Source organism: Pseudoliparis swirei, chromosome 13 (assembly GCF_029220125.1).
Source record: "Pseudoliparis swirei isolate HS2019 ecotype Mariana Trench chromosome 13, NWPU_hadal_v1, whole genome shotgun sequence".
NCBI classification, from domain to species: domain Eukaryota; kingdom Metazoa; phylum Chordata; class Actinopteri; order Perciformes; family Liparidae; genus Pseudoliparis; species Pseudoliparis swirei.
The window spans coordinates 4,395,843-4,419,697 of NC_079400.1; the positions used below are offsets into that span (position 1 = coordinate 4,395,843).

At 40.6% G+C, this 23,855-nt stretch overlaps 1 protein-coding gene across 1 annotated transcript in view; it reads right to left on the reverse strand.

The window, feature by feature from the left end:
• The window catches only part of LOC130203474 (potassium voltage-gated channel subfamily H member 4-like), a 41,309-nt gene that overhangs the window by 15,940 nt on the left and 1,514 nt on the right, over nucleotides 1-23,855 (reverse strand). Inside the window, exons 2-7 of the mRNA XM_056429665.1 lie at nucleotides 21,270-21,816; nucleotides 12,677-12,910; nucleotides 9,960-10,091; nucleotides 8,634-8,767; nucleotides 658-892; nucleotides 185-342 (exon numbers count right to left, since the gene is read on the reverse strand). Coding sequence (XP_056285640.1) covers nucleotides 185-342; nucleotides 658-892; nucleotides 8,634-8,767; nucleotides 9,960-10,091; nucleotides 12,677-12,910; nucleotides 21,270-21,345 — 969 coding nt within the window. The 5' untranslated portion in view covers nucleotides 21,346-21,816. The remainder of the gene's footprint in view (nucleotides 1-184; nucleotides 343-657; nucleotides 893-8,633; nucleotides 8,768-9,959; nucleotides 10,092-12,676; nucleotides 12,911-21,269; nucleotides 21,817-23,855) is intronic.

The following is a 23,855-nucleotide window of genomic DNA, read 5'->3' on the forward strand; positions in this document are numbered from 1 at the left end:
TTTACACAGCTGAATGTCACAGCTTATTTTTTTTAACTTGTGTTAAATTCACTATTCGTAGACCAGTCACACAGGCAGGCAAACGGCAACAATAGCAGTCTTGTGAAATGCATGTCAGTGCGTTTCAGAAACTAAACATTTTAGGGATTAAAACATTATCGGTTATGTATTTATATGCACTCACCACTGTGATGTTGAAGGCATACAGCAGGTCAAAGGGCAGGGCAGCCACCAGGTCCACAAAGAACCAGGTGGTGGCATAATGAATGCAAATGGAGCGCGCCTCGTACACCACCTGCCCTGACTGGCTCACATAGGTGGTGCGGAAGTTCAAAATAATATCTGCAAATACAAAGTTTGAAGGTAATATTTCAACCCCCCCAGGGATGTATTGTCATATTCATATTCAATCAAGTGGAAGAGGTCATACATTTGGTAAATATTTTATATACAGTGAGAAAAGATGAAAAAATGAAAGATCACAAGCTCAGTTTGTGTACAAATTCAAGTCGTTGTTATTATGCATCAATATGATTCAAGTTTGCAAGACAGATCATCTTCATCTTCATCTTGGTGTCAGAATGTGCCAAGCACACTGTGGCAGAGTGGGTGGATCGGGGCAGAACCACGGCGCCACGTCTTCTGTTTAACACTCACCGATAATAAAGAGCATTTCCACCACGATGTCGCTGACAATGGTGGAGCGTGCAGCTGTGACGGTGTCATCGTACGGCGTGAAGCTGACGTTGTAGGGCACCGTGACGGCCACGTAGAAGGTGGCCAGCAGAATGAGCCAGTCCCACAGGGCTTTAGAGACGCTGTAGTGGAGCAGAATGAAGCGAGACTTCTGCACTGCTGCCACCTTGTACTCCGGTATTGACGGCTTCATGCCCTGTAAGAGAAGTGTAGAACTTCAAACGCATCTTGGTAAGAATACACAGACTGTCATATACATACATGTGGATACAGTAGACACACAGATAGCCTCTTGATTTCCAAGCTGACATTGTTAAATATACAAAACAGCCAAGCCCATCAGAGAAACTGCATAATTGAATAACTTGATAACCAGATGGTCATGAGGTGGAGTGCTGTGAAAATAAATGGTAATCAGATAGACATTGCTGTGCCAAGATTTTGCAGAAACAGACAATATAAATGTCAACACCCTCTCTTGTGATCTGACATCGATGATTCAGTACGGTATGCAGTTCAAGTGAAACAGATATGGTAATGCTGCTGCTTATCTCTTCATGACAGCTGAATATAGACAGTGATAAAACCTTCAAATGGTCATGCAGTAATAACACAAACTTGACATATATCGGACCGTGGTCAACGAAGGGGAAACTTATGACCACCAATGACGCTTGATAATCTCATACATGGCTTCGCCTCGGCTTGACTTCATCCCTCCAAATGCCATAAATGCTTTAAGCATAAGGTGGTACGGTACAATGGCCAAATCTGCATTTATTTTTGAAAGTCTTGTCATTCCACTCATTACATTTTTTATTGAGAATATTTAATTGCAGAAAGCATGAATTGTTATTGCTGATGAGGTGGGGGAATCCATTCGGCACCTAATGAGAGTGCATTTCACAAATGGGGCCGTGCACTTGGCACTTAGCCGTAAGCATTTAGGAGACAGGAGGAGAAGCTGTTACCAATGACACTGGTGAGAGGCATCCAGAAAGATACACCAGAAGTATTTAGATCGATAGATACTTCATTCATTATGGTTTGTAGCAGCAGCGAGCAAAATTACAGAGTAAACGTAAAGGTATTAAGTATGAAAACATGCTCATTATATACAATATAATAAAATAGCAGAGTAGAACATATTACATTAAAAAAATTAAATAAAGAAGAGGCAAAGAAATGCTAAGTATATACAGTGTATAGTATATCAAATATATATAGTGAAAAATAAGTATATACCTGTATATCGAAATAAAATAGGTGTTAAATTAGCTAACTACACCACAAAAGCGGTGCTAGGGTTATGGAAATTGATTTAACAGAAGGAAGATCTGGTCAGAGGTGATTTATTACGCAGTCTGGTTGCAGATACTGGAAGGTTCTCCTGTTTCTGTCCTTGTGACAGCGGATCTGAATCAGTCTTAGAGAAAGTGCTCCGCTGCCCCTGCAGTCGGTGGTGGAGAGGGTGATCCGGGTTAGCCAAGAACAATGCAGCCACTTCACAAACAGGTGTGGTTGAGCAAAAGACGGAGGTTTGAAAGGGCTCTGAAGCTGACTTTGGGGGAATAGACTGACCACTTGAAAGTAATTGGGTGACAATGGACAGCCTTATTAAAATATAAGAAATACTAAAGAACAATGACACACTCTCTGTATGAAGAAAGGAAGGGAACGATCATCAAACTGTTCCTCGTGAAATATGTCATTATATTGTAATGCAAAAATGTCCAAATTGTTACTATAATTGTTAATGATGACTGTTTGACACTGGATCATTTATGGTCAAAACATACGTTATTCATCATAATATCCCAACGTTAATTGTAAACCCAGTGCACAATCTAGAAAGGCCATGCTGACTGACTGTCATCAACAGCTGTGGCCACTTTAATGACAGTTAAAGCAATGTCAGCAAAAGCTGGACTTTTTTATTTACTTTCCTTACAGTGCGCCACCTGACCTTTGGCACTCGGACGAGCACATCCCAATGATTAGAAAAGAAAAGCCCAGCACTTCGAGGACACATGCGACTGCATGCTTCACAGCTACAGCTTTGAATTTCATTAACTCAGCTTACTGTTCCAACTACATCTCCCAGCATGCTTTGGGCTTCAGCACTGATAAAAGCCCGTCCTTGATGGGGAAAAGGATACACACATGGCTTATCATGTGATTCAAGAACTTCCTCAAACACATAATCTAGAGTAGACTATTGCAGAGGATCCCCAGCCTTCAATGTATACCCCAAAATAGATAGATAGATAAATACTTTATTAATCCCCAAGGGGAAATTTGTCGTAGCAGTAACAGCACCAATAAACTAAACACACAAGAATAAAAAATAAAATATAAAATATAAAAAACAGGGATGAAAGATATAGATGTATACAAGAAGTATACAAAGTAAAATATAAAATAAAATATATATGTATATATACAACATATATGCAGACACAATACAATACTAATGACTAAAATTAAATTAAATATAAAAATATTAAATATAGACAGTGTGCAAAATGCAAAGTATGTGTATGTGTGTAGTGTAAATGAAAATGAAATGTGTGTGTATGTGTGTAGTGTAAATAAATGAAATGTGTGAAGTGCAGATCAACATAGTAGATAGTAAATACTACTTAGACTTTGTTGTTACAATGCAACGGGAGGACAACACAATACAAAACTGTAAAAATAGCACACGCTTGTAAGTCAGGAAATACTAGTCAACAATTGACTCTGCTTTGATACTTATTTAATAATTGTATGTTCACAACACATACTATACTTTGCAGTATACGATCTTCAGTTTCAACAATCCAGTTTTCCCCTTCAATAAATTGTGTTACAGCCAAAAAAGGTAAAGACAAAGATTTGCTGAGGGTGAGGGAACAGGCCATGGACCCAAACTATAAGCTGGGTATTTTACAGTCAGCCAAAGAAGTATTTGAATCACAACTTCAAAATGCCTCCAGATTCAAAGCTTTTTTGACAAGTGTATTCAAGTGAAAGAGGCAATCGTGGTTCTCCCCTGGGAAGTGCTTAAAATCAAGTCTGAACTAGGAGTCAGTGTGCCTGGCCCCAGTGAGTGATACACTCATGGGCTGACGGCATCAGAACCGGCAGAACAGACAAAACAACATCTCAGTGTTCGTGTTTTGGTAAAAGACCTCCAGGCAAAGAAACACTGAAGCTGAACATGTTCCTGGAGAGGCGGTGTAGTGTGTGGTAGACCGATTAAAAAGTATGCAACCTCTGCAGTGGGAAAATAAGGTGCACAGAGTGCAGTGGAAATGTGAAATGATTGGAATCAGTAAACAGATTTCTATTCTGAATTATTTACACTCAGCCACCTCTGGCTCTCTTTATGTGTGTTATGGTTGCGCCTTGATCTAAAGATCTGTGCATGTGTGTCTGTGTCTTTTCCAGCCAAAGGATAGCTTCCCCTTTTTCCTGCTTGCCTCGCAGGCTACATGGAGATCTCGTCAGAGGAGCTGGCTGTGGTGTGGAGGCAGAGGAAGACGTGATCAGCTAACTGCCAGAGAGACAGACAGACAGAAACCGACAGAGGGACAAAGCCAGAGAAAGATGGATGGGGAGACAGAGGGAGAAGAATGAAAACATAATGGGAGAAATGTAGTTAGAGTCAGTGGGAGAGTGGTAGCGGTGGAAGAAGTAGTTTGACCCATTGCTTGACTTAAAGTAGCATTTAAGCATCTTTGGGTACTCAGAAAAGCGCTATAGAAATCTGAATTATTATTATTATTATTATTATTATTATAACCACAATGTACAAATACTTTGTTACAAGTTAAAGGCCTAAATTTAACATCTCAGTTGTATAATCAGTAAAAAAAAAAATTTAAAGGTATCAAAGATATTAATTATGCAGAAATATGGCCCTTCTCAGGTTATGTTGAGTAGCTAATATGAGCTTCTTTACATGTTGTCGGGTCATTTAATCTTTTTATTTTATTAACTCATAATGGATTATAAAAATACAATTAGGGACAGCATCTCCCTCTGGGTTGTAAGCTATTAACTTCCAGACACTATAAGTCCCAGAGTTAACTACAAGAAGGCTACTTTAATATTGGACTAATATGAAAGATGAAGTATTGGCGGTCCAGGTCGGAGGGTCACACCGTGTGTGCAGCAGGGAAGAAAGAGGAAGCGTGACGGATCATTCAAACGCAGAAGAAAATTGGCCGCCACAAAGTAACAGATACACGGGGAACAACTGCAGGATACAGAGGGATGAAGCCGACAGGAGAGGAGGGCCGTGACGGATGGAGAGAGAGAGAGGAACCGTAACACAGAGATGGAGATGGAGCAGGTCTAACGCATCGGACAGGGGGACTGAGGGCACTGGAAAGGACACAGAAACAGACTTAACGTTCACGCGCTCCATCGCCAACGACTTTATGAACACGAAATGAACGCGACTGTCGGAATCACAAATAAATCCCCCGCGCCGGGTCCCTGGTGGACGAGTCCGGTTCGTCAGCTCCGAGTCGATCATTATAATCATTATAATCTCAATCCCCAGATCCATTTTTGTTTCCATTTTATTTTTTCTTTTGTAGTGAATTTAATGTAGCATTGTTGTTAAGTTAGGCTATTCTATTTTTTTTTAATGACAACTGAGAGTTAACTAAACTCGATAGTCACTATGGTTACTGCATGTGACGTCCGCGATGATCTCGATTCGAGACGTACTCAAACAGTTAAAATGTAAACTACGTTTTCTGGTATGCTCCTTTTTTTTATTTGTCTTTCCAGATTTGCTTGATCATCTCCGTTGTTTAACACGGCTGTGATGATGATTTAAGCAATTTTTTCTTTATTACTATTTTACCTCTGAGCAGTAATTTCACTCAGAATTGATATCGTCAATGTAAATTTATAAAAAGGAAATGTACCTTCTGTAAATTGGCTATTTTTGGATAGTTGACTGTATAACCATATCATGAAACAACAATATTAGTTCCTCATAAATACTCATTGATATGTATGATGCAACATGAATTGCAACGATCATGCACACAAGCAAGCAAACACGAACATGCTTCATCTCAGTCTCATGCCATCGGTTTAATCCCGGTGGCAGGTCTGCAAGACAAGGTCAACGATTTTTGTCTGCATCCAAAAACACTGCTTTCATGTGTGATATGAACATCATCTCAGGCTTGTTTTATTGATATCATCATTCCCTTTAAGGTTAAAGGCGTCAACAGTGCCATCTGTTTCATCTGCATGGAACTCACTGAATGAGACGCACTCAGAAGTTGAAAAAGGTTGTTAAAACTAAAATGCAGAATCTTGATAATACTGTGCTACTTGGTATTTTTTTCATATCTACTATGTTTTTTATGTCAAATTGTGAATTATAGGTTGTTCTTCCGCTTGTTTTGTCTTCCCTTGTGAGAATACATAACAACTCAGTGGGAATTAATAAACTCTTTAAGATGGCAATTTGCCCAGGGGTAGCATGGGGCGGGTGTGTGCATGTGTGAAAAGAGGAGGGAATGAGAGCCCAGAGAGCAGGCTGTGAACACAACAAACACATCATGTGTATATCTCGGCGTGTGAGACAGAAAGAGAGACTGTGTTGGCGTGATAACACAGTCTCGTATCTGACTGATACATACTGTGCGTGTGATTGGGAATGTTGTGTTGTTTTACCATATGTTTGTTTCAAGTCGTCATGTACTGTCTGTTGCAAAAGTGTGAATGCATTTCTGGAAGTGCATGGTGTGAGTACTATTAGATAAAAGTGTAAAGTGTTAGCAGGATGTTGGTAAAGTTCATTTTTCCCAGAGCTCAAGGTGATCTTTTTACCATCATTTAAAACCCCACGTTCTCCATGTTACAATGGTACACATCATTCAATCCTCGCAGTTAGTATAAGATACGATCGATTCGTCGACTAACCAATTTATAGGCTGCCAATTTAAATATCTACAGTATAAAGTAAATGGCATGTCCTCTGCACCCCTTATTACAGTTAAATATGGTGTATTTACTCATTTAAATGGACTTAAATTAGGAACAAAAAGGCCTTTTTTATCTTTATTCAGACATCCTCCACATATTTTCTTGTTCTCTCTTTTTAGGAGATGTGTAACAAAATGATAAGATCCAAAAGCCATATTTCATGTTCGATTCATATACCGTGTTTGCAGGTTTTAGTAATAAGTGAACCAGAGAAGGGAAACTCAAAATGTGGCATCAAGTAAGGTGCATGCCATTACCATGACTATTAAAAGTTAGAGTGCTTTCGTATTGAGGCACCTAAAAGGGTGAATGAATGTCTTTAAATATACACAACAGCCTGTTTTTCATTTTCAAGTGTGAATAATAGCCACTTGAGTCGCATTCAACTTTTTTAATTTACCCCTGAAACGTTCTGAATTGCTTTTAGCCCCCCGGGATGAGACGCCACACTGTGAAGGACAGCTTTGAGTACAGACCCAGTTGGTCACTGAGCCTCTGCAGGGAGGAGGCGGGATTATCTTAAAATGGTGCTTAAAAACTGCTCGTGTTTGCAATCTGAGAGCAAAACAGGAGTTTGTTCTCACGAATAACATTTGCCTGGAGTGAAGAGTGACTTCATTCTTCAAAGTCTAAGAAGGGCCTTTTGTTCTGGAGAATGCATTAAGACAAGCGGCGGTGAAACTGACCGTACTTAAGGTTTAATTCACCACAACAACGTAGCTCTTAACGTACTTGAAACACACACACACACACTTGAAATGCCAATAGCACTGGCAAAATGACACACTTATCTGAAATGGGTTGAGATCTACAGTATATGAGCCTACAAGTTGTGTGTGTGTGTATATATATATATATATATATATATATATACACTACCGTTCAAAAGTTTGGGATCACTTAGAAATGACTTTATTTTTCAAAGAAAAGCACTTTTTTTCAATAAAGATAACATTAAATTAATCAGAAATACACTCTATACATTGTTAATGTGGTAAATGACTATTCTAGGTGGAAACGTCTGGTTTCTAATGAAATATCTCCATAGGTGTCTAGAGGCCCATTTCCATCAACTATCACTCCAGTGTTCTGATGGTACATTGTGTTTGCTAATCGCCTTAGAAGACTAATGTCTGATAAGAAAACCCTTGTGCAATTATGTTAGCACAGCTGAAAACAGTTATGCTGGTGATATAAGCTATACAACTGGCCTTCCTTTGAGCTTGAAGTTTGTAGAACAAAATTAGTACTTCAAATATTAATCATTATTTCTAACCTTGTCAATGTCTTGACTATATTTTATATTCATTTGATAAATAAAAGTGTGATTTTTCATGGAAGACACGAAATTGTCTGGGTGATCCCAAACTTTTGAACGGTAGTGTATATATATTTGATAATGTATAGAAGCTATGGACACAGCAGTCTAACCTGAACCCACTAAACAAGATTAAAAGGGAACATGTTGGTGACATAATAACAATACAGGCATGTCCAGATAGTCCTAAAAAAAAGTGCTGATGACGCATCGAGCTTCGCCGATGACCAGCAACCCCTCAGCGTCAGTGACAACCGTGTGCGGCTCCCAGCGGCGCAGTGACCTTGCTATTTGTTCATTTAAAGCCACCAAACAACAGCTTCCATGCAAATAAAGGCAACAGAAGCAAGAATAACATTGACTCAATATAGACTTAAAGTAGCGTACCCGTTTGATTAATTTTCCGGAAATAAACCACTCTGGGAATCTGCGTCAAGACTTCCCTTAAAGTGTCTTTCTAAAAACTCTTTCAGATATTAACATTAATAATTAAAGTTCCAGATTGAAGGTGCTGCATCTGAATAACTCCTGTTTAGTTCCGTCGAGGGTTTGTCAGGGCCCGCGTATAAATACCACCATAGACAATCAGGAAGTGTGTGAGAGTGGTAAAAGTACTCACGCCACCCAGGTTGACTTCTCTTTTGCCTCCCCGTGAGAACTGGCTGGTCAGCTGGTACAACATGGTGCGTCCACGCTTCCTGGCCTGGACGAAGTGGGAGCTGCTCTTCCGCCTGTGCCTCTTGTCCTCTGAACCTGTCGCACACCGGCACGGTTCAATTAGATCACAAGGAAGACAAAGAACACCTGAGAGGAATAATGTGTCATTTCATGAATATACTATTATATTCTTTAACCCTCCTATTACCTTTGGGGTCAATTTGACCCTATTCAATATTTAACGTCTCTAAAAAAATGATTGACATCATTTTTTTGAATTCATATTTCATGACCTTTCATAATGTATTGGGGACAACTGGGAAAACATAAGATTCACATGATGATATGTTTTCAATGTCCTGTACAATTTGACCCCAGGCTGTTTTTCACTGTGTAAAACATATAAGAACTAGAACGGGCACTCGGTAGAGCGCATACCTTCGCCGCAGCCACTTCTTTGGTACTTGGCATGAGAGTGTGGGGAGCTTGATGTCATGTGAACATTTTGGCATTAGTTGCATGCCAATTGGATAAAAATTGACCGCGCTATGGTAAAAAGAAGAGTTTGACCTTTTCATGACCTTGACCTTGACCTTTGACCCGATCGATCCCAAAATCTAATCAAATGGTCCGCGGATAATAAGCAATCATCCCACCAAATTTCATGCGATTCGGTATAATACTTTTTGAGTTATGCGAATAACACACACACATACAAATAAATAAATAAATACACAGCGATCAAAACATAACCTTCCGCGGAATGCGAAGGTAGATATCAACTTTTTTATTTATTAAAAGGGCTATTTAGGTAGTCAACAAACAAACATAAAGTACCTGACACTTAAACCTGGGAAACAATATTAATTCTAATAATTTTCTCTAGGTTTTAATTGCTAGGGTCAAATTGACCCCAGGGGTAAAAGATGTCAGTCAATTTGAAGGTAACAGGAGGGTTAAGTAAGACACACAAATACAACCACTGATATGTATTTGACTTTTATTGGATTGCATTACAACAAAAATGATTTCCCCTGGCATACTGCTCGATATTAACAGACTGTGTCCAGGTTCCACTTGAGGTCGCACCACTGCTCACATCCAACTCCCCCTTTGAAAAAACAAACGTCTGAACAAATGCCGGCCTCAACAGGGCGGCCCGCGACAGTGATGAACACGAGCGTGCGGAGAAAATGAAAGCTGGAGGCTGCAGGATGACCTGCTCGTAAATCATGCTCAAAGTAACCAAATAAAGGCAGTATTTGTGTAAGCGTGGCTTCTAACATACCCTCCTTCTTGCTGTTCTGGTGGCCCCTTCCATAGGTGTCGGTGATGTCCTTGAACGAGAAGAGGAAGAGAACCATTTCGCCCTTCTCGTTCTTTATCGGCACGATGTCTAGAAAACACCAGAAGGCCACACCTGGAACAAGAAACAGAAATCCTAATTTGGTGAACGGAGGAATATTCTCAACAGACACATCCAGTGTCATGTGATGCATCTCCTTAATGACCTCAGGTCTTGCCGGCCAAGGCCTGTGATTCCCCGTGTCAAGTCAGCTCTCGCCATGTCGGAGCCGTTGATACTTGTCAAGTGCGGCATAGCCTTTCTAAAAATATACCTCCAATTAGATATGGACCAGGTTCGGGAGGACTGGGTTGGTCAGAGGGTTGGTTCTAACAAGTCGGCAGGAAAGGAGCATCATAGATCTCTACGACCTGTATGCTCATTAGCAACTCTGCAGAAACTGTGCACTGCCAAACAGATGTTTCACATCTATCATAGTGTCCCTAGTGTGTGTGTCTGTGTGCGTGTGTGTGTGTGGGTGGGTGGGTGTCTTGTAGACAAGGATAGAGGAAGAAAACAGTGTAGATGCTGGTGTTTTAGCACAAATCTGTGGGTGTGTATACACAACACAAGAAGCTATTTATAGATGTTGTGCTTGCAAGCAGCAGGCAGCAGTGGTGAAATGTAACTAAGTACGTTTACTTTATTTGAGGTGCTATTTCTTTACTCAAGTTTTTTCTTTTCATGGCACTTCCCTTCACTCTATTTCTACTCCACGACATTTCATTGAGAATACATATAATTTCACAGTTTTTGTTACTCCTTAATTAACAAAGTACGATTGTATGCATTCAAAACTTATGAAGGGCTTATAAAATATGACATTTTTTAATGAATTAAACCACACAAGAGTTTGTACAAATGAAGCTAATTATCAATTAGTTGATGGACAGAAAATCAAAAGGAGCTGTGTGTAGGATTCAGTGGCCTCTAGTGGTGAGGTTGCAGATTGCATCAACATGTATGGCAATAAATTCCCCTAAATCCTACACACTTTTCCTTTAATTTGAACTATTTTGATAATCTTTTCAGTCAATTCATGGTTCCATTGAAAAAAATGTGAGGATTTACTGCTTTGTGTTTTCAATTATTTCAATAATTAAAATAGTTTTCATTCATTTTTGGAATTTGATCGATTGGTTGGACAAAACAAGCATTGTGAACATGTCAGTGTGGACTCTGGGTGATTGTGGCGGGCATTTATTTCTGATTATACTCACATGCCTACAATTCAATGCAGTATGTAAACTTGGAACAGAGTATTTTGACAGTGTGTATGTGCGTGTGTGTGTGAATGTGTGTGTGTGTCATGAAACTCCTGCTAATACTGTACATGTAATCAATATCTGCCATAAAGACTGTTTGTAATTGCTTCTCTTTAACTTTCACTGTCCTTGTTGTCTTTTCTTTTCTCTCGTAGTTGTGTCTGAAACTGCATTCTTAAAATATGTTTGGGGCATATCACAAATGATCGTGTCCTTCCCCTCATTTGTTTCCCTGGCACTGCCACTTACTGTCCTCTAAAAAAAAATAGAAGACGACAAGAAAAAGGATTTCTCAACAGAGCAGATGTGATAATCCGTCAGCTTAATTAGAGTTCACACACTTTGAGGCGGCAGGTTTGGGAACATAATCCTGTGTGCCGACCAGAGAGGCTCAAACGGTGTTGTGTGTTCTCCTTCATGCTCGACATCGTAGTTACACTTCGTCTGAAAGATTGGCTTGAAGTCAGAAGGCATGGAATGAAACTAATAAACACACACACACTCGCACACACACACATAGACAGTATGTACAGTACGTTGTCCCTCTTTTTCCACATTTAATAATGATTGGCTTTGGAAATATGTATTCAAGACTATTTTTAAGTTAGTTATTCCGTCACATACGGTCACTCCAAGCAGCTTTTTCACTCACATAGACTCTATGTAAGACAAACTGACTGCAAATTAGTACTCGATTTGATGGTTTCCTATGAATAAAACTCGCTCGCTCTCCGCAAAGAGAATGTTTTACACTGCTGACCCTTTGTAATAAATTTAAAAAACACGGTTCTTCCAATTTGAGATCACTTTGGAGATTCATAATACAACTAAAATGTTCAGCTCACATCTAAAAATGAAAGTGCTCTTCATGATGCTGAGAACAAAAGAGCCTGCTCAAACCAGAACGGGATTCAGGAACAAGACTTGTTATTTCCCCACTTAACCCTCCTGTTACCTTAGGGTCAATTTGACCCCATTCAATGTTTAACCCTCCTGTTACCTTCACATTTCCTAACATATTTTACCCTCGGGGTCAATTTGACCCCAGCAATTAAAACCTCCAGAAAATTATTGTAATATTGTTTTCCAAGTTTAAGTGTGAGGTACTTTATGTTTGTTTGTTGACTACCTAAATAGCCCTTTAAATAAATAAAAAAGTTGATATTTCTTATATGTTTGACACAGTGAAAAACAGCCTGGGGTCAAATTGACCCCAAAGAACACCGACATTAAACATTGAATGGGGTCAAATTGACCCTAAAGGTAACAGGAGGGTTAATAGAAAGGTTTGACCAACTGAACACAAGATGACAGGAATGTTAATTGCCAGATAACCTTTCTACGTTTGAATGACAGCTATGTAGACACGTCTGATCATCTTCGCCGTGCACCCACCGTTCTTCTTGTAGAAGTGGACCTCGGCCTGGTACTCCTCTCGGCCCTCCAGAGCCTTCTCCATCTGATGGGCCGCCTGCTCGCTGGTGTCGGCCCCGTACAGGAAGCGGCAGCTGCAGTTCTTCTGCATCACCTCGGTCCTCGTGAAGCCCGTCAGTTCGCAGAAGCCGTCCGAGCAGTAGACGATCGGGTAGCCGCGGTGGCCCTGGGCGTTACCCAACAGGAAATTACTGTCTGTGAGGGGGACATGGAACGGTGTCAGAAGGAATGGAGGATCACGGAGGCAGAGAAAAAAGCCGGAAGAGATGAAGTTCAAGGCCAACGGGAGACGTCTTTCTCTTCATTTCTTCTTCAAATGAGTTAGCGTCACGTTTCAGTCTGAAAAATGTGTTCATTGCATGAGAATCAAAGTCCGTTTAGCTCTTGAACTTATTTAAAAGTTGTGTAGATTAACTTCAACACTAGTTGACAAGTTCAAAGTCAACATGAGTCAGACTTCGGTGTTGGCTCAATTAATTTCCCTGAGCAGTCGTCATGCGGACGGTTGAAGAAAATGGCTCCTGTGCTGCAAGACATAAAAACAGCCGGCTGGAGTTTAAAGAGAGCACAAAGGTCAGCGATGTGGAGATTTAAATCCAAAGGACCCAGAGGGTCAAATGAGAAGACTGATTTCATAACAGACGAGAGAAGCACACGTTGGTAAATAAGTGACTTCTGCAGAGAAATGCATTCTTTAATTCATCGTGTATTTGGATGTTGATATTGCAGAAGAGATCGTCAGACACAGAAAACAATCCATGCTTCATCACTTTCATGGAAGAACAGTTCAATCCTTTGTAGATCTTAGTCTGGTCAAAAGGGTGTATGTTGTATTTTATTATTTATTAATACATCTAAAATTAACATGTGTTGTACCAGACCCCCTTTCCTCTCCATCCAACTGTTATGACGTGATTATGAGTGTAGTTATATTGATTTTCTGTGATTTAAAAATGTTAAGTAAATTGCATGAATTAATTTTGGATGCATGAGAAAAACTATGAAATCGGCATATTCCAAGCTAAAATACATTATACAGTTTATAAAAATAGCTTTATATTAAATCTTTATTCGGGCCCTGGGATGGATTGAACCTAATTTAAAAATCCAATATAACATTGGAGTATTGTCGTTGTCCCCTGCTCCGACATGTCGGCCGCCTCAGCTACCGGTTACACTCGTTCATCTCTCGTAACTGATATCAAATGTAAAAATGCAATATGCCGCCATTGCCTGACAAACATCCACCAGATCCAACCATCTAAATGTCTCATTAAATGTATGAAATATTAAGTCTGGTGGGCAGGCTTTTACCTCACGTGGATCATATGATATGGATATCGCACTCCACTTGAGCCGTTTATTCAGCACCAAAGCATAATAGCTTTGCCTCGTTATTGTTTCTTGTCTTGCTTTCAGCACCATGGACAGTTCTCCAGCAGCAACAGGCGTAAGCCCCTTCCTTCCTCCATGCTGGCTTCTCATTCCAGTAACTTCAGACTGAAGCACATTTGTTCCTATATACATACATATATATATATATATATATATATATATATGTATATATACATATATGTGTATATATATACATATATGTATAAATATATATTTATGTATGGGTGCATTTATATATATATATATTTATGTATAGATGCATTTATATATATATATAGATGTGTATATATATATATTTATGTATAGATGCATTTATATATATATATATTTATATATAGATACATATTTATTTATATATTTAATTATTTATATATATTTATATATTTATGTATAGATGCATATATATATATACATATATATGTATAGATGTATTTATATTTTTTAATAACTGAAAATTAAATATTAATCCTGGTAATAGGTATAGTTTAATATTACTCTTTCCCTGTGACGCATGTGACCTTAATAATCTCGCTGCAGAGGAGCTTCTTTGTTAGACTTCATGCTGAAGCTACCAGCGGAAGGAGCTTTGAAATAGATAACATACATTTTTACAACAGAATCCACAGCAGTATATACTCTGTGGTACGAAAAACATCAAAATACGTTTGGGGGTTCCATTAAATCATTGTTTTTCTTCTGCATTTGAATGGGAAAAGATACACTGCCTAACATCAGCTAATTACCAGGCGGCAGCATGTTATTTTTATTTTTGAATAGTGAGTTTGGTCAAGTTCGCATTCACATTATTACTTGTAGCAACAGTTTGTATCACTTTATTTAACGATTACAACATTTCTTCTCAGAAAACGTGTGAAGTTTTATCATCGCTGATTTGTATCACTACTTATATGTGAATGCAATATCCGATTTAATAATTTTTTTCAAATTCTTCGTCAAAGCAGAAGTAGCTCATGCAGTAACTGCATACATGAGGATATTTGTTTGCTGGTTATTCTCAGAGATCAGCACTGAGGCATCAAACTTTGCTTCACTGACTTATTTCTGCTGCTTAATTGAAAACACAAGACTCCAGTGCACATACAATGCGAATTCTCCGGATTCCACAGAAGACGCCTAAAGAAAGAGGATTATTAAGCAGCTGCTAGAGCGCTTTCCACAATCTCACACTTTAATTGGCCAGACTGAGCAGAAAGCGGTCCATAGGGGATGTTTTTTCTGAGCGGTGACAACCTTTCTTGGGTGTGCAATGAGCAGCAGCTAAACTGTCACTGTGGATCTATAGAAAGAGGCAGGCATTAGTCATTAGTCGGATCCATCAACAGACACAGGAGGGTTTATGCCAATGCTAGGCCTTGCTACATTTGCAGTTCCCCAGACTTTAAAATGGAGAAACTGAAATATTTCTGCTCCACACATCGACTGTTCTCATATAGAAATATTACAAACTATTTTGTATAATCATATACCAGATTTTGTTGCATTTCAACTGCTCTGGTATACTCTCTCTGCCTATAAAAAAACCATGAAAGGAAAACATGCCCTCTTTTTTATGTTTTATACATTTCTAACACCCCAACTCAGTGCGCCAGGAAGAGTCGGAGAGGAACCGCATTCATCTCTGGTTTATGTAATGTTTACCTAAGAATAGATACATCTGTACTCAGCATCCCTAAAGAGGTCCTTCAAGTAGGTTAAGTGCAGGTGTAGTCGTAAATCACTTTGTAAGAGTGTATTAAAACCAACTTTTACGCTGCGTTTGATGGAATACAAACTGCTGCGCCACAACGTGGATTAGATCAGCCATTGAAGTTATATTCATGAATCAGAGTCAGTTTGTTCAAGTTGGGAAACTCAAGGTTTTCTTCAAATGATAAAAATCAGGTGTGGAACATTTTTAATTTGGGTGAATCGCATTTAAAGCAATAGTTTAACATTTATCGACTGACAAAAACTAGACGAGAACATCTGTGCTACTGTCGTGTTTGCGTGTTACAAAGAAAGATACAACCAGATGATACTTTATGTCTTGTTTAATCATCTGTACAAAACGCTTATCCTGTTTAAAAAAGTAGAACTATTCCTTTGAGATATTGCCAATTGTGCAGTTTCTGAATTAAATATTATATATCCTGAAAGGTTTGGGGTCACTGAGAAATGTCTTTATTTTTCAAAGAAAAGCACTGTTTTTTCAATAAAGATAACATTAATCAAAAATACACACTATACATTGTTAATGTGGTAAATTAATATTCAAGGTGGAAACGTCTGGTTTCTAATGAAATATCTCCAGGTGTATAGAGGCCCATTTCCATCAACTATCACTCCAGTGTTCTAATGGTACATTGTGTTTGATCATCGCCTTAGAAGACTAATGTCTGATTAGAAAACCCTTGTGCAATTATGTTAGCACAGCTGAAAACAGTTATGCTGGTGATATAAGCTATACAACTGGCCTTCCTTTGAGCTTGAAGTTTGAAGAACAAAATTAATACTTCAAATATTAATCATTATTTCTAACCTTGTCAATGTCTTGACTATATTTTCTATTCAATTTTCAATTCATTTGATAAATAAAAGTGAGTTTTCATGGAAGACGCGAAATTGTTTGGATGACCCCAAACTTTTGAACGGTAGTGTATATCTCTGATGTGATCTTATAAAAACATTTTTAAACTCAATGCTTTTACTTTAGCTTCAACAAGCGCATACTTATTTCTTCTCCGTGTAACTTTGCAAGCGAGCATTCCAGTGCCCACATGGACCCCACTTAATAAACCAATTCTGTGAGTGTGTGTGAGAGATTGTGACATAGCCTCAATTCTTAGGCCATAATCCTCTCAGGGATATTGCTTTGAGTGGCTGCTCCGCTATGCCAGTTTCCTTAATTACACATGTGCTGACTTGCTACAACTGTAATCTGACATGATGCTACATGCTACTACTGACAGCAAGCAGCCTGCATGGTCCCCATGTGGCACAAGTTCCTCTGTGAGACAGATGAAGGCCATGAGGCTTGGCCACTGACTCACCAGCTAATTACCACCCAGCAGTATGCAATTACTTATTGGGGTAGATGGGTGAGAGTGCAAGGAGAGGTCGCCTTGCGGGAGAAATGGTTACTGGAATGAGGCGATCATCAATCAATTTAAATATATTTTCAACAACATCATTGTAAAATAATGTATATTTGACCAAAGGATCTGTGCTATTGTGGGAATCATGAAAAAAGCAAAAATGGCCGCATTTATGTCGCAAAATGGTGCAAAAGTGCTCTACAAGTCCTCACACCCACTCACACCTACACACACACCGATGGAGATGTCAGTGTCTTACTCAAAAACATATATTCAGGAGGATCCAGGTACTCCAACTGTCAAGTCAAACGTGTTTATATTTGCTATCCGAAATATATAAATAGAAAGTAAAACATGTAAATAGGAATATAGATAATTGGGATGTAAACAAAGCACGTAGGAATGATTTTCTGTTTTCTCTGTAAAGGTTTTTCACCTCTTTCGTTGCCATATGGAGCGAACGGAAATGACTGCAATGGCTTAACTCCAAAATAAAAGGAGAAAGAAAAAAGGAAAAGTTGTTGTCATTCTGAGTGAAACCCAGTTTAAATCCGGGTAGATGAACCAATCCCTATCAAGTGGGGAAGTGCGCTAGGTTGGCGCCGTAACTTGACACCAACTGTGCTTTTACTGACTGATCTCTATTGTGTCAATTAAATACTTTTCACAATATCAAATCAATACCTGAATTAAACTTAGTACATGTAAAGCTAAATGCAAAGAAGCAGCAAAGGAAGAAGCCACAACATGTATTATATCCACTCGCTTCTGTCGGCCACGTTCTGGTCTTTCTGCCGACGGAGACCCGTTCATCAGTTGGCTAACAATGAGCTCCGTAAGGTTCAATCTGACAGGCCTCCCCGTTTCCTCTTTGGTTCCTCGGTCGCCTTTTAAACAGAAAAGTGTTTCGAGGGAGAATAAACCCCGTTCTTATCTCTGCCTGCAGCCGCCCTGTGGTTACGCTGCCCCGCAGGGCGAGCGCCGCTGTCAATGTGAAAACGCCTCCGGGGAGGTCGTGTAACGGAGCTGGGGGAGATGTGGATGGGTGTAAAGGACAGGTGTGTATGCCATAACACTCAAACAACACAACACAGCACGGCGCATAGAAAATGCCCAAAGGTCAAGGGTGTTGCCAGTTAGACAACAAACATCCGCCCGGCTGAAATCAGAAGTGCTGCTCTGTAACGTGACACTCACCTCAGACATCAGAGAATTCCCCTGCAGGGATCAATATTTAATCACAAACATACGGACACATCATATAGAGTCAGCGCATAGTTCACAAATTAAACCCTGAGCCCCTCGAACGCGCATGCACACACATCCTCGGGGAACAGGAACACTGACAGCGAGCCAAGTACTGTGTTGATTTAACCTGACCTGACCTTTAGCTTAAAGTGAGAGGGACTTTATATGGTGAACATTGTCTTAGTCCAGGATCTGTTCAATTAAAATATAGTCAGAATGGCTTTCAGTTCTGTAAAGGTCATTTCTAAGGTCGAGCACAGTCCAATCAACATGAGGATGAACACTTTTCACTCAAGAGCCAAACACTGAAGACATTACAGTGAAACCCTGTGATGCCATGACGATGTGGAATATAAGATGGACAATAGAGAATAGCTGGGAGGAGGTTTAAAGCCAAAATGCTGGATTATTTTCCCCAGTGAGTAGTTATGTTTTGCAAAAAGGCCGAGGGCGGTGTTGTTTTGTATAGGGGAAACAATTATTATATTATGTAAAATAGATAAATGCAACAGGATAATGATGTTGACATGAATCATATTCTGATATAAATTGGACTTCTTGTAAATAGCCGACCAGACAAGGGAAATGTTGGAGTGACCAATTATATAAACCGAGTGTCTGCTCAGTCAGCAGTGCTGCTTTCTTTTGTTTGGCTGATCTAATATTATTTTTAAGCAATGTGAAATAGTGAGATAGTGTTTAATATATTTTAAGGATGCATAAGGCTTGGTTTGTATTGTCTGTAGTTCGGAATTATCTGTACATTTTGTTTTAGTGTGTTAGGAAACCACACAACAACTACAAGTATTCTGGATGGGGATTGGCTTCCAGGTTAGTTATGATGTCACAAATCCCGATCGTATACACCTGAACCTCACGGAGAAACCTCCCCCCACCTTCACCAGAACGGTCTTTGAGTGTCAAATCCATCTTTCGCTGAGGGTCAGGACATCCACGCGAAGTAACAAGAAGCAAAGCACACTCTTTTGAGTGAAGGGGACTTCAACAACCAGTGTGTCTTATAAAAGAGGAAATACAGCCAAGTTGTTTTCAAGCGAAAGTGGAAAACCACCTTCAGCTACAGCAGGTTGAGGGCACTGACGCTGAAACCAGCCCCGCAGCTGCACGACCCACAATGCCACTTGTTTGACGACGCGCCTTTCCGAAACAAGAGACCAGCTGGATTCTAAAAGTCCTTGATTGGAAAAGCAAGTTCAAGTGTTTTCTCTTTAGCGGACCATCTTTTTTCTCAAAGACCCAAGTGTTCAAGCATCATCAATGTCAAGTGGCGGCACCCTGTCGCCCCGGCAACAGGAAGGAAGCTATTCTGGGCCGTGGGCGCTCTGCCGCTCTTCTGGGAGCCAAGAGATTGGCTTCGAAGTGGCAAAAGCTGGCACGTAGCCGCAAGGAGGTGAGTCCTGCTGCTGCCGGCCGGTTGTCATCTCCACCATTGTTTGGTTGTTTATCAACAGGAGGAAGAATAAAGACTTTGCTGCACTGAAGTAAAGTGGGTAAACGGTCATGAAGCAGTGGATGTGGGGCTCAGCTGTCCAGAGCCACCGTAGTGCCGCTGATGTTGAGGGCTGAATTACCACAACATGTGAGAGAGAACGGGTTTCTAGACATTGCTATCAATAAGGAATAAAGATAACAAGAAGAGGAGAAAATGGCATATCAGGAATGCTTTTCACTGATGAATAGTTTCTGTTGTTTGTTGAGAAAAGACATTGAGCCTGAAAGGGAAGTGTTTTCTTCCCCGTACACTGGTTCAACCAGAGAGCCGCCCTGTGCAGTCGGGGAGTCCATGTTTAGCTCACGGACCCTTCAGCAGGTTAGGTACAACACGGGGGGCCGGATCACTGATCCTGCAGCTGCGCTACACCACGTCACTCCTGGATTCACAAACCTCTTTGTTTTGTATTTTAAACTAGAGCCAGTTTTCCTGATTGGCAACATGGTTTAAAGCTCTTGAGAGATCATTTAACACCTCATTAGAATGCCTCACGCACAAGTCAAAGCTTTAATTGCATACCCTACACATCAATTACCCTGTAACGTCTCACATTTCACTGTATTTACTTCCCCAAGCCGAGTTGAGAACCAGCTGCGAGCCCGCAGTTCGTTCAGGCAGCTATGACTAGCAGAGTGTGTCGGCTGAATCGACAAGCGAACACAACACAGACGTCCCCGTGGTATTTGTTTACAACAAGCCACAACCTCCCCTGAGGCGGGACTCGAGGGAGAAAAAAAACAAGAGACACGCGTGTGCAGAAGTCAAGTCAAGCAGAAACGCCGCTGCCGCCTCATGGCTGCAGCGACTGATTTGAAGCTTACTGCGGGAAACTAATGTAAAGGGACGACAAGATTTTTTTTAACGTCAATTTCTCTGCTTGCGTCTTACTGTAAAAGTGAAAACAAACTTTTCTCTGCGCCAGTGGCAGTGTTTGGTGTTCAGTCATGCAGAGCACCACGGACTGACCTGAGAACAAGTGGACATCTCGTGGATGTTGAAGTTCAAGCTGAAAAACCCGACGCAAGCTGCAACCAGCAGGCCTTATCTCCTGTGATGACAGCCATGCTGCATAAAGACCTCGAATGATTTCATTTTTACTTATTATATTTGTTTGCTCTCATGAAATATGATACAGTTTAGGGATGAGAGGAAATAGGGAGGAACAAACTCTGAAACTAGGCCATGCAGTTACACTGACAGCAATTAAACCACAAAGCCACCTGGATGCCCAAACATGTCCTCAATTTGAAAGGACAGTTGAGTACCAAAACAACTCAGCCTCAGATGGCTCCATTGTACTTACGAGTGCCATCGAAACGCGTAGCGATGGTGTCCAGAAAGGTGTTCTGTGGGGCCAGGAGGCCCTTCATCACTGGCATCTTGACCCAGATGTGGGACGGCCAACAGCTGGCTGGAGGTCACACCATCCCAGAGGCACACCAGGTGGCTTCCAGGGGCTCTCAGCTGGCGCAGGAGACTTTGGGGGTGGCGCAGTCCAGTGCCGGCAGGGACACACATTTACAGTCACAGCTGCCACCCTTCTCCGAGCGATGCCTCTCTCCAAGACAATAGTGCAGTCGGGGAAGACTAAATTAGCTCACTCCAACAACGCAGAGGTTCAGGATTTGGGTTGCCTAGATAAGTACACATGACAAAAAAAAGTCACAATGACCAGCAGCTGCTCAGTCAACAAGGAGAGATCAAGTCCAGGTGACGCTGAGATCCAAAGAGCTTCTTCAGATCAGTCAACCCAGCTGTTGCCCGTCTGCACCGTTCAGCCGGAGGGCTCATTACAGCAGCAACGTGGAGCAAGTCCACTGCTTCTTCCATCTGGAGGAGGACCCGGGAATCTGAAAGACAAAAGAATGTACAGTGCATGTGTCTACACCTTGCTTCCTTCAGCTCAGAGCTCTGGCAAGATGCTGGGCCAGAGTTGCTTCTTCTTGAGCTTTCTATCCCTCTCTCTCTCTTTCTGTCTCGCTGCTGCTCCCATCTACTCCTGTGATGCCCCAGCCAATGAGATACTGGCATCCTCTGTGGGGACCAGTTTTCATCAGAGGTGGGGGTATAGAGAGAGAGAGAGAGAGAGGTGGGGAATGGCTGGAGGGAGGGAGAGAGGATGCTTTTGGTGTAGCTGACAGCACCATTACACCCCATAGTGCTACTATTTGCACATGGCTTTTGTGTGCATGTCTGCAAATAAAGGAAAGGATGGATGACCTGTTTGTCGGTCCATGCAGGCTATTGTGTTCAGTTGGACTGTGTGCCATTGTGCGGTTCTGTTGTGTCCGACTCTCGAGACATTGTGAAAGTGTGTGTGTGTGTGTGTGGAGGGGAAAGAAATATTCAGACTTCTTTTTTTCCTCTTACGTATTTACTTTGCTATGCGAAGGCATGAGAACTACAGTCCTAAAAATACCATTCCTAGAGTATTGTTGTTTTAAAGTCGACTCCGCTGCATGGTGATGGATACTGTTGCCCTCCCCGCCCCGACGGTATCCTCACGAGAGAATTAAGGCTCTGGCATGAAAGCCGCTAAGAGCGGATTAAAAGGATAAGCGAGGAGATGTTTGTCGTGAGGACTTGGTGCTAAACACACCAAAGGAAAGTTGTGTCTTAACTCACTTTGACCCAACAAACTACTTCTATACTTCTATCGTGAAGAAACAGGAACACTTGTTTATCGTAAAGTGTTAATTGTCAACAGCAGATTTGACAGTAATCAGGGGAAAGATGATGCTAACATTTATTAAATTATTGTCATCAAATAATAAAGTAAGTTGAGAAACCTGATCATTCAGGGTTATTCTTTGAGGAGATAACATATCCTATTCTTTCCTATTTTTTCATGTGTCTATTTTAAAATGTGCACAAGCCATTTGCAGAAGGTTTTAGCAGATAAGCAGCAGAACGAGTTGATTCTGTTCATTTTAAAGTGGACAATAGGGCTTTTTCAGTCGGAGGAAGACTCCGAGTTTAACTGAATCATGAGGTGGAATTGTTTATTTTTTGTCACTGTGATTCATGTGGAGCTCGAGGACAGATACAACAACAGTGTTTAGGTTGTATAGTTTGTTCCAGGAGTTGAAGCCCTACCAAAGACAATATATAATTTTTAAGCTTTATTTAGACCTTTTAGCACCCTTAATTTAAAATGAACATGACAGTCAAGACTAATTGTTTTAGTGTTTTTAACCTTCCTGCCACAGCGGGGGTTTGAACCTGTTTAGTCCTTTAATAAATCTCCAAGACTTTGCATCAAGTGTGGCGCCATGCACATTGGGATTTGAGCACACAAAAATGGTTGAGAAAATAAAAATAAATATACAAGTTTCTTGTGGGGGCGATGGTAATTTGGGGAAACTTGAGCGGATTCAGCAGCTGTGTGGGCGTTCCTGGAGCCAGATATGAAGTTTGTAATCTTTAGGGGGGGGAAAAGTTTGGTTTTGGCAGTCCCGGCAGCAACTGAGATGAGAATAAACAGGTCAAGGAAGAGGTGAATGGGAACAGCTATTGTACTGTGTGCATGTAGCTATTTTTGTTTTGTTTTAAAGCAGTGAGAACAACATGAGCACATGTTGAGTCTGATCCCTTCTGTCTCTGAGTAACAGAGAAGAGCATTTTTTCTGAGCTCACCATTGATATGATGTCAGTCCAAAAAATGAAGAAGAGAAAAGATGATTAAAAGCAAATTAAAAAAACACAATTAACTAATCCAGCTGGCAGCACAGGTAAGCTGCATTTAGAGTAAAGAGGGGGAAAACCCAACCAGTGAAAGTAACAGACTGGCTCTCAGACTGTAAAGAGTACTGTTTCCCCTCTCGGATCCTATTCAAGGGCTGGCAGCTCCTCGCTGCCATTTATTTTTAATGGCTTCTCTTTTTGTAGT